Source organism: Polypterus senegalus, chromosome 4 (assembly GCF_016835505.1).
Source record: "Polypterus senegalus isolate Bchr_013 chromosome 4, ASM1683550v1, whole genome shotgun sequence".
In the NCBI taxonomy this organism is placed as follows: domain Eukaryota; kingdom Metazoa; phylum Chordata; class Cladistia; order Polypteriformes; family Polypteridae; genus Polypterus; species Polypterus senegalus.
This window is the reverse complement of record NC_053157.1, coordinates 180402074-180414474: the sequence shown is the minus strand read 5'-3', so window position 1 is coordinate 180414474 and position 12401 is coordinate 180402074. Positions and strand designations below refer to the sequence as shown.

General features: G+C 37.0%; 1 protein-coding gene across 2 annotated transcripts in view; it reads left to right on the top strand.

Moving 5' to 3' along the window:
* hspa4l (heat shock protein 4 like) overlaps nucleotides 1-12401 on the top strand; it is a 96140-nt gene that overhangs the window by 49221 nt on the left and 34518 nt on the right. For both annotated transcript variants that reach the window (XM_039751716.1, XM_039751715.1), the window contains exon 8: nucleotides 4426-4502. In XM_039751716.1, the coding sequence (XP_039607650.1) occupies nucleotides 4426-4502 (77 nt within the window). The remainder of the gene's footprint in view (nucleotides 1-4425; nucleotides 4503-12401) is intronic.

The window sequence follows — 12401 nt, the reverse complement described above, 5'->3', positions numbered from 1 at the left end:
TGGAGATTTGGTCAGGATTTATGGTGTTCTCAATGCTGAGAAATACAGGCAGATACTTCTCCATCATGCAATACCATCAGGGTGTATGATTGGCCCCAAATTTATTCTGCAGCAGGACGACGACCCCAAACATACAGCCAAAGTCATTAAGAACTATCTTCAACGTAAAGAAGAACAAGAAGTCCTGGAAGTGATGGTATGGCCCCCACAGAGCCCTGATCTCCACATCATCGAGTATGTCTATGGATTACATGAAGAGACAGAATGATGTGAGGAAGCCTACATCCACAGAAGATCTGTGGTTAGTTCTCCAAGATGTTTAGAACAACCTACCAGCCGAGTTCCTTCAAAAACTGTGTGCAAGTGTACCTATAAGAAATTATGTTGTTTTGAAGGCAAAGGGTGGTTACACCAAATATTAATTTAATTTAGATTTCTCTTTTGTTCATTCAGTGCATTTTGTTGATTGATGAAAGTAAATGATTAACACATCCATTTTTGACAGCATTCTTTGTTTACAGCATTTTTTCACACCTGCCTAAAACTTTTGCACAGTACTGTGTGTGTGTGTGTGTGTGTATATCCCCCGAGGAGGGATTACTGTGTGTGTATATATATATATATATATATATATATATATATATATATATATATATATATATATATATATATATATATATATATGTATATGTGTGTATATATACATACAGGGTGGTCCAGATCTAATTGTGCAGATCCAGATAGTCTTGATGACTTTGATTTATGCGGGGACGATTCTAGTTCGGAGCAAAGACGATTCTTCATGTTGTCAGTTCGCACACTTCTCTATGGTCCGGGATTTTTCGGGTGATTTTCTATGTAATAAACTTAATAAGTTTTATAGTGTAATGAAAATTGCATAAATAGATCTGGACCACCCTAATATATATATAAATCAAAGTCATCAAGACTATCTGGATCTGCACAGTTAGATCTGGACCACCCTGTATGTATGTATATATACACACATATACATATACATACATATATATATATATATATATATATATATATATATATAGTATATCCTCCTCGGGGTTACTAGAACGCAACCCCCGCGATAGGTGAAAATCGCGAAGTAGAAACCATATATTTGTATGGTTATTTTTATATATTTTAAGCCCTTATAAACTCTCCCACACTGTTTATAAATATTCTCCGCACAGTTATACAGTAAACCCTGGTTTATCGCGGTTAATCCATTCCAGACTCTACCGCGATAAATGAATTTCCACGAAGTGGGATACTTTACTTATAAATCTAATATTTTTGCAGTTAGAGCATAGAAAACCTGTTTACAACCTTCTAAATACGTTTTCTAACATTATTAGAGCCCTCTAGACATGAAATAACACCCTTTAGTCAAAAGTTTAAACTGTGCTCCATGACAAGACAGAGATGACAGTTCTTTCTTGCAATTAAAAGAATGCAAACATATCTTACTCTTCAAAGGAGTGTGCGTCAGGAGTAGAGAATGTCAGAGAGAGCGAGAGAAAAGCAAACAATCAAAAATCAATAGGGCTGTTGGGCTTTTAAGTATGCGAAGCACCGCGATAAAGCTGCTGCAAAGAAGGGAGCAATGTGAAGGTAGTCTTTTAGCATTTTTTAGAGGAGCGTCCGTATCCTCTAGGCAATCAGCCCCTCTGCTCACACCCACTCCGTAAGGAGCAGAGAATGTTAGAGAGAGTGAGATAGACCGAGAAAAGTAAACAACTGTTGACTGTTTCTTCACTAGTTTTGCATTTGGCTACGGTCAGTGTCACAACTGGTAGCATGAGGCGATACCTGGACCCTACAGAGGTTGCACAGGTAGTCCAATTTCTCCAGGATAGCACATCAACATGTGCCATTGCCAGAAGGTTTACTATGTCTCCCAGCGCAGTCTCAGTGGTATGGAGGAGATTCCACGAGAATCGGAGAACAGTCACTCTAGGAGAGCTGGACAGGGCCTTAGAAGGGCCTTAACCCATCAGCAGGACTGATATCTGCTCTTTAGGGCAAGGAGGAAAAGGATGAGCATTGCCATAGCCCTACAAAATGGCTTCCAGCAGGCCACTGGTGTGAATGTCTCTGACCAAACAATCAGAAATATACTTCATGGGTGTGGCCTGTGGGCCTGACATCCTTTAGTGGGCCCTGTGCTCACTGCCTGGCACCATTGGAGCTTGATTGGCATTTGCCATAGAATACCAGAATTGGCAGGTCCACCACTGACACCCTGTGCTTCTCACAGATGAGAGCAGGTTGATCCTGAGCACATGTGGTAGACGTAAAAAGGTCTGGAGAAGCAATGGAGAACATTGTGCTGCCTGTAACATTGTTTAGCATGACCGGTTTGGTGGTCGGTCTAGACAACTGCAACTTGACTGCATTTAGGTATCGGGATGAAATCCTTGGACCCATTGTTAGACATTATACTGGTGCAGTGGGTCCTGGGTTCCTCTTGGTGCACAACAATACCCGGTCTCATGTGGCGAGAGTATGCAGGCAGTTCCTGGAGGATGAAGGAATTGATACCATTGATTAGCCCCCACACTCGCCTGACCTAAATCCAATAGAATACCTCTGGGACATTGTTTCGGTCCATCCAACGCCACCAGGTTGCACTTCAGTCTGTCCAAGAGCTTAGTGATGCCCTTGTCCAGATCTGGAACGAGAATCCCCCAGAACGCCATCCGTTGGCTCATTAGGAGCATGCCCTGATGTTGTCAAGCATGCACACTAGCATGTGAGGGCCATACAAACTACTGAGTACGATTTTGAGTTGCTGTAATGAAATTTTGACAAAATGGACTAGCCTGCCACATCATTTTTTCACTTTGATTTTCAGGGTGTCTTTGAATTCACCCCTCTGTAGGTTGATCATTTTAATTTCCATCAAACAATTTGGCATCCTTTCGTTCGTAACACATTACCCTGTCCATATCAGTATAGATATCCAGCATGATTTTTTTTTCCCAATTGTGTTTTCAAAGTGTTCCTTTAATTTTTCACACATAAAAAGGAAACTCATAGGGATTAAACAGTATTATTTAATAAAACATTTTTGTCTGAACAAGTAAATTAACCCTTTTCAGTTAGTAACTTACGGCACCTCCTTTAGTCTAATAACAGTCCCTACTATAACAAATTAGTAGTTTGACATCTTGCTGAAGGCATTTTTTCACATTCATCTTTACAAAACACTGTCATCTCTGTTCAGGTCCTGTCACTGAATTTAAGTAGGGCTCTGGTCAGTGCTTCTTCAGTGGACTTGCTTGAATATTTAGGGTTGTTATCTTGTTGAAACATCCACTTTATAGTTGAGTTTTCAAACTGATGAATTAACGTTGTTCTCGTTAATTCCTTGATATTTTTAAGAATTTTGATTGCCCTTCGGTGAAGTCAAGTTGCCCAGAGCAAGAGTATGAAAAGCAAACTCATGTAAAGCCTTTCCCAATACTATACTTAACTATTATGGTAAAGTTGTATTGGTTTCTGGCTGTATTGGCTATTAGCCAAACATGAGGCCTCTGTACAGAGAACAAACTACAGATTTCTTTTTGACAACCATAATATATAGATTGTCAACCATATTATAGATTGCTGATCTGTGCATTACTAATATAGAGGTAGCAAGATAGGCTTGTGACTCGCACAATGTTATTTTAGGTTACAGTGCCTTTTATCCTTTTTATTATTCTCCTTTTGGCCTGTGGTGAAATTTTAGGAGAACATGCAGTTCTTGACAGGGCCAACATTCTTTTAAATGCCCTTCACTCGTACTTTTTGGGTAACAGTGGATTGATGGAGTATTTTTTTTTTTTTTTTTTAATGATTATTATCTTGAACATGTCAGTGAGCACCCACTGTGTTTTTTTCTCAATTCTGCTTTGTTTTTCCTTAGCCTGAGACATGATGCTAGAATCATACAAAAAGTAACTGATCAACTTTCTTGCAGTTACTTTTGTTTGTGTTTCTCTAATACATTATTCAATATCTTCAGTTTAACTGGTTAGCTTTATTAATTAGCTAACTCTGTGTCATTGACACATACCGGTTTCTTTAACTTGATATCAGCCTTTATATACTTGTACAATTTCTATTCACTAAATGTATCATTTCGCTGCATGGGCATTCAAAAAGATTCCAGTTGGTCAATAATTATACTTTATGTTAATTCAGGAAAAGACAAATTCTGATTAAATTTGTATTTTGTGATAAAGGCAAACATCTCAAATTACCAAATGATCATAATCCTTCAATCATGAATGTATTTCCACAGGTCCTAAGTGTTGATCATGGAAGGATTACATTTTAAAATATATATCACAAGTGAAATCAAAAACCTGTGTATAATGAATATAATATTAATAATAAACTCAAATTGTCATGCATTTTTTGTAGGTCAACATTTGAAGACCTTTGTGCGCACCATCTAGCCAGGATAGAAGCACCTTTAAAAGCTGTAATGGAGCAAGCAAGTAAGTAAAAGCAAATAAATACATCAAATGTTTAAGGATAGAGTCAGTATTTTAGGACATTCATCCATATGTCCTCTTCTTGAATGGTTCTCAGTCCGGTGTTAATTTCAACATGGGGAGTCAGATCCTATCCTGGCAGACTAGAATGTAAAATAGGATCCAAATTTAGATGGGATACAGATTGTTCTATAACTGAAGCAAAGGTATTTTAAAGTTTTACTTTTTGCTGGTTAATTTAAATTTGCACAAATGTCAGACTTTTGTCACCCAGGAACAAAGTTCAACACAAAGTTGTGTGACGAGGCGGGTTGGCTCGACACTACCAATCTCTTCCAGGAGCCTCTTGAACCTGCCACTGCTGGTAATGTTTATCAAGGGATGAGCCAGGCAAATGAGGACACTTACATATAGCAAGGGGTAGGTGCAAAGGTGAAATAGTGTTTTTATTAAAACAATCCAAACAATCAGTGGCCAAATAAATAGTGCACTGCTCCTTCCATAAATAAATAAATAATAATCCATAAAAATGAACAGTTTCCATGTGGGGGTTAAAAACAAGTGCAATAAATAAATCCTTAAAATCGAGGTTAAAAACTCCCAAGGCAAGAAAACTGTCCTTTTAAAACTGATTCCCTAGTACTGCTTTTTGAAAGCGACATTTCCTCTGCTTGCAAGGTCTTGTGACAGTGGAGATGTCCATCTGACCAACACAGCCATCCTGGCTTCCAGCAGTGCTCCCAAACCAGACCACAACCTGTGAAGGCTCAGGTCGCTGTGGCCTTCCATGGCTCTCTGTCACTCACTCAGTCATGACTCTGGCCTCTAGTTCCCTTCAGTGAGATTTTTAGCCTCTCAGCTAGTGTTATGCCTTTTTAAACCCACTTCTGGAATCAGGAATGACACTTGTTTCGCTACAGGAAAACATACTACTGTACTCCTTTATTGAGTAGTAAGTAGTAAGCATTTAAGGCCAAGACTCCACCAAAGTTCCCTAACTGTTGATGTTCACAGGATTATATCATTTAGGATATTGTTTAGCATAGCTGCACACTGTGTTCTGTGTGACATGCTTCAAAAAACCTTCACAGCAATAGAGACACATAGTGTTGCCCCGGTGGTTTAAAAACAGCAAGTGCATCTTGAAATGTTATGCTGCCCTGCACATAGAGGTGGTGGAAATAGAAATATGAGATGACTTATTGAGGCTGACAGGGAAGAGAGTCGCATGCAATTGAAAGGTCAGGGTAGCTTCTCCTCATTAGTTGCACCAGTAGTCGATGCCTGCATCACCTAGGATAAATAGAGCAGGGAAACCAAAGGAAAGAGGTCAGATTTGTAGATGAGTGTTTGGGATAGCTGCATTGAGGTCAGTTCCAGTAGGAAGTTTTCTTGGGCATAATGAACCGTTGAACCTTGAGACATTATGGAGGCAGGGGAGATGGAGGAACCAGATTGTGTTCTGTGGGTACCTAGGGTGGCAGAGTGGCACTATGCGCACCTATACGATGTTGCAGTGAGAGAGCATAGAGGTGCATTTATGAACAAATTTCATCTTAAATTCCTTGGCATTGATTGTATAAAAATTGCTATGTAGACTCAGATGTCCAAAATCCAAAAATGATGTGAAAACGTTCCTTATATTCATAAAATGCATCCCTGGATTCAGGGTAAGTGGACCACTACCCCACACCTTCCAGACAGATAATGATGTTGTGTTAAACTAAAATAATTAATAATCTTGACTCAGTAATTTTACATATTAATAAAATGTTTATAGTAATCTCAATTTAGTTATCATACCTATATTCATGACTACACATGTACAGATTACATTTTTCAGTTCCACCTTTGGGCTTGGTGGCTATAGCATGCTTTAAGTGACTCATTGGTTGGTTTTCTTTTGTGTCTCAATTTAAAGGATGCTTGAACTTGCACATCTTTCTGTTTTGGAATAGTTACCTTCAATTCTATGAATCACGTTGGTTACTTGTGTATGGTATGACTTTCAGTGTTGAGTATTTGAACCAACTTAGTATGTTTCTCCTTGGAATAATACCTATTACATGTCTGAACTCAGCATTAATCTTCCTCTCACTCTGTGGCACTCCACTCATCCACCTCACTAGTTTTTATCTCATGATGTAAAAAGAATGAGTCTCACCCCACAGGTTGCAGAGGACTACAGGGAGCAAAGGAAAACGTTTTAGGTGCCAACATTCAAATATACAAAAACTTAGACAATAACTCTTAAACCAGTTATGATCATGAAGATTATAAATTATGATTTACAATTGATTATTGTTAAATGCAATGGCGTTTGCAAGCTTCCCAAATGACCAAATAGTCGTCCCTCATTTTAGTCATTTTACATATTCATAATAGCAGCAGTAATGTCATTAAAGAAATTAAAGATCTTTTTGGAGGTACTAACTTAAGTAATGCTTCAGAAACATTAAACTTGTTTAGGCTTTCAGAGAAACAGTTTCTTGTTCTGTATGCTTCAGTGTGCAAATATGATAAAAAATGTTACTCAAATTCTCAGGAGTGATATCATCTTCAGTGTGCGAATCAGAATCTGTAGACTCTTAACAAAATACTGCTATAAGGTGGCAATGCCAATTTCGTTGTGCATTGTGCGTTCTTTTTCAGAAGTTATTGGAAACACTAACACTTCCCATTCTTTATAAAATATTTGTGATAATTTAATGTGATCATTTCACTAGACATTTGAATAACAAATGGCTTATTATAGGTGTGTGAATGTGCAGGGCATTTTGTGGCTTGTTTTTGGTACAGCTGCACTACAGTGAGTTTTACAACAATGAAAAGCAGTGCAGTGTGTATGAGGGGCAAACCTGTCTTGCCTCCAGTAATGCTACCAATAACGTTTTATATTCAGTTGTGTCTTTAGTCCTCTTGAGCAGAGATTGAAAAATACCACACATATAAAATGGGCACTTATTTTCCTTAAAACCCCTGCATCCCGAGGCTGTCAGAGATATGCAAATAATATTCTAGCAACATTTACTGTAGTATGATTTATAGCAGGTATTTTCAGTGGCTGCTTTCTGTGTAGCACTGGGTGCACCACTTTTAAGTAAACAATAGTGCAGCAGGGTATCTGGCACTTTTAACACATATTAAATTAATTTCTTTGCATAACAATTTTACCGTATAACGTCATGTGCTGTGAAAGAATATACAGGGTGCCCACAAAAACACTCCTTGAATTTAAATGGTTACAAATTCAAAATTTATTGGAATATTCTTTCACCTTTGAGACTACAGTTTCATCAACTTAAAAGTTTTATATGGTATGTGTTGATTACATACATACACTCAATGTGCGCCCCACCTGTTACTCAGCAAACAGCAATTCGATAATCAAGCATGGATCAGACTCTCCGAAGCATATCCAGTGTGATCGTGTTTATAGCTTCAGTGATGTGTTCCTGCAGATCATCCATAGTTGCGGGTAGTCTTTCACATACCCCCAAAGAAACAAGATGGATTTGTTAGTAGGTGGATTCACATGAAATTTGCGTCTGAAAGCACGCTGCTCAATCACAAAACTTTTTGTTGTATGAAATTCCAACATACACCAGCAGTGTTGCTGTCGGGTGAGCGCCATCTTGAATTTCACGGTCCACTAGCAGTATAAGGAGTGCACAGAAGAATCTGCGGGGAAAAGAAAAAATGTTTTGAGTTAATGTATTTGCTGTCATCTTATTTATAAACATATTCCAACAAGTTTTGATTTTGTAACCATTTAAAATCGAGGAGTGTTTTTGTGGGCATCTTGTAAATACTGTACTGTATACACACAAACACACATTTTGTTAGTCATAACAATTCTTGATGCTTTCTTCCACAGTACTGGTCTATAGTAGCTAGTAAAAACTGCAAATGCTTGTGTTGTCTCATATGCAGGTGACTTTTTAGAATTACAAACACTAAAGGAGTATGTAATAGATTAGAATTTTGTCTCTAGGCTGCCAATCCACAGGCCAATAGAAACAGAACTTTTTTAATTTGTAAATTTAGTAAAACTTTGTAAGAGTGTTTTTTAAAAATTATAGGGTAATTTCAAAATGTAATCTGCATGATGTATTTTCTGGCTAGGTTTATCACAGAGCTAAGAGTATTTGTTTCTGTTTACTTTAGTGAAAGAGGCTTACTGTCAGAATGCCATTGAAGTAAGGCAATTTTCAAAAGCTTTCACTTGTGTGCTACTGTTACAGTACATGAAGACAGCCTTTATTTCAAGGTTCTTAGGGTCAGTATTGTCATATTTGCACTCATTTTTGAGATTCATTAATTATTCTTTATTCTGCTTTGTGTTTGTATTTCTTTTGTTAATTACATAATGTGTGTAAAGTCAGATGTTACTTCAGTAAAATAGTCAATGTAGAGTATCATTTGAAGTGTGTTGGCAGAAAGGCATTTTACAATTCATACAAGGGAGGAGTTTATTCAGTGACACGCTTTATTATTGCAAACCAGTTGTTGCCACAGTGTTGTGAGAACTTTATTTAAATTTATACAGTACATGTGTTGCAACAGTTTGCATTTTTAGTTCTCTGGAATATGTGTCTGTTTATTTCATTATATTAAAATTTCACATAAGAATGACTTAACCCTCCTCTTGTGTTAGGGTCTGCACCAACCCGTTTTAAATTTTAAATGCATACAAGAATCACATAAATTTGTTTATTGCATCAAGGCTTTTTGACTTTGTCAGGAACCTCTATTTCAACAAAATAAAGCAAAAAAAAAATATATTTTTACTAAATTATAAAATGTTCTGGTTGAAATTATGACCTTTGTGTTGTTAGGGTCGGTTTCGACCCAGTTATGATAATACGATGATAAAGCAATAATTAGAGCCAAAACTGAAATCCTAAGTGCACTGTCAGCTGACATACTGACAACCAGCTCCTCTCCTAATCATGTGAGCTTTCTCATTTTGCGTGGCTTTCCAGTATACCTGCACAAAAACAAAACAAACAAAGATGGGCATATCCAGATATGTGAGGTGAATTCGCTCATTTGAGTGGCCATTTGACTTGCATAGTGCACATTTACAATTTGCAGCATGCAAAAATGAGAAGAAGAGTTACAGTTAGCCAAGTTCTGGATCATATTTTTGGTGAAAATGAAGGAGAGGACTCAGAGCAGGATAGAGATTCAGATGAGCAGGTTTCTGAGGAGGAAGACAATGTGGGGTATCATCCAGAAGACACAGACACATCTGATGAGTCGGATGAGGAGGTCACTGGTGCTGAAGCTGCTCCTGCTGAAAGATTCAAGTCCAAAAATGGTAAGATCTTTTGGAGCTCAGTACCTCATGATGTACATGGCAGGGCAGCGGCTGCAAATGTCATCAAAATGACCCCTGGAATCACAAGGTTTGCTCTGACCAGAGTCAGTGACATCAAGACATGTTTTGAGATATTTATGCCATTGTCACTAAAAAGAATCATCATTTCTATGACGAACCTTGAAAGAAAAAAAGTCCATGGCGACATGTGGAAAGATATTGATGAGGAATACCTGGATGCTTTCATTGGTGTTCTTCTTCTTGCTGGAGTGTACAGATCCTGCAATGAGGCCACTGATAGTCTATGGAACGCATCAACAGGCAGAAATATTTTCTGGGCAACAATGTCACTTCAGACATTTCAAATGATATCAAGAGTCCTCAGAAAGAGGTGTCAGGTCTGCCCAAGCAGTAAGGACAGAAAGACAAATGTATTGTGTTTCAACTGCAAGAAATATCTCTGCAAAGAACACACAAAAAGTGTCATTTTTTGCCACACATGCCTCTAAATACACACATACACAAGCATGTTCTTGCACACAGAGGTTTTTACTCTGATTTAGCTTTGCATTAGTTTTGGAACTTGTAATTGATTTCTATTTGTTTGATTTTCTTGATTGGTTTTTGTTTATTTGACCATGCAAATATATATTTTGTGTCATGACCTGTTCTGCTTTTCATTTTTTTCAGTTTATATTAAAGTTCTATTGTTAAAAAAATATTTTTTTGCCTTTTCTTGATGTAAATAGCTATGGGTCGAAATTGACCCGTAACACCATAGATGTCACTTTAGTTATTAATATTAAAATGAAAAAATAAATACATTTATTTAAGAGATGTGTTCTATATCCCTCAGTATTAGTCAGGTAACACAACAACCTTTTATTTATTAATATGATTCTCTTGAGGCTCATTTTACCATTTTTTTAAATTGAAATCAAGGGGTATACTGACAAAAAAAGGCCCAGAGGCCCACACCAAAAGTATTAAAACCAACATTTTCATGGCTAAGGAAGCCTAACAAGGTAACCAAGAGATGAGAAACAAATTGGATGATAGCTTATTGTTTTTAGTGTATTTTATAGCTGATTTAATACATGGGTCAAAACCGACCCGTTAACATAAGAGATGATAACAGAAAGCTAACACAAGAGGAGGGTTAATGATGGCAAGACATTACAAAATTGCTAATAAAATGGAAGATAGCTTAACCAATATTTTTCAAGTTAAAGTAAATTTCAGACCTATTATTGTGAGTGTAGATATATGTGCAAGTGAATTGTAGGGTGGACTGCCCCCAAGCCCAGCACAGATTCCTGGCTTATCCCCATTGTTTCTAAGATGGAGGCGCCAGGTCCTGTGACCTTGAAATGGATTAAGTGTGTTTTAGAGAGTTATTTTCTTTATCATTGCTCTGACACATGGCCCATAAAGATAAATAATATCTGTTTCGTTGCACATTGCTTTATTTATTATGATTTTCAAAACTACTTTTATCATAGTATTATTCACACAAGTTGGTTTTTTTCTCTCTGTCTTCTAGATCTTTGGGATTTCTTTTTAGGTAGTTCCCTAAACTTGAAGTCTTTCTGGCCCACAAATCTGCCTAATGATTGGTAATTTGGTATTTTCGATTGTAAACTGGTGATATTTCATCTGGTTGTCAAGTTTTTTTTGTATCATCAGATTCAATATAAATTCAGCTTTCCTGCATTGTCCTTTGTAAATGACACTATATAACTTTTTAAAAATTGTTTGCAAACAAACAAGGATCTTTTTTTATATTTTCATGAAAAAAACAACAAGAACAGAAATAATGAATGAAACTGAATGAAAACCAAAATGTTTTACCATCTTTTTTATTAAGTGTATGCCCATCTTTTCCATTCCCAACGTGAATTTTTTCATTTATTTTTTCCCCAGGACATATCTTTACTGTATATTTAAGTAGTGATCGCTTGCAGTATAATTAAATTGTTTAATGTATGTCCCTAGGTTGAGTATATATTTAGGTTTATGTTCAAGTCAGACACAATGCAAAATAACATTGTACTATATCAACATTACTATAAATTTGATAGGGAACTTCTGTAGTACTGTACCTTGCAGGTAGATTAGAACACAGGCAGAGCTGGTGATGTATATCATCACTGTACATCACAGACATGCATTCCATTTATTCAAAGGCACAACGAAGAATGGTCACTCACCAAGCAGAACACAATACCAAACCCCACCCTCATTACCAGAACAATCACAAAGCACAGCAGTTCATACAGCGTAAGAGGGAAAAAAGTAACCAACTATTTAGGTAAAGACTGATAAACTTACATAAAAACAGTATCTATGTCTCAGTCTCCAGCTCTTGCCAAGAAAACAATGATGGAAAAGATGTTTTTTTCTGCAGTGATTACAAAAAACTCCTGCCAATAAATTTGTCTAAAGAAAGATTTAGGCACACTGGTTGGTAGACCTTGGACCCATCTCCGATCAATTCCAGCATGAGTTACTTGCATATAGGCAGCTAGAAAAAGAGAAGTGTACTACCTCTTTCTTGATACGCTAAAAAAAAAAAAAAT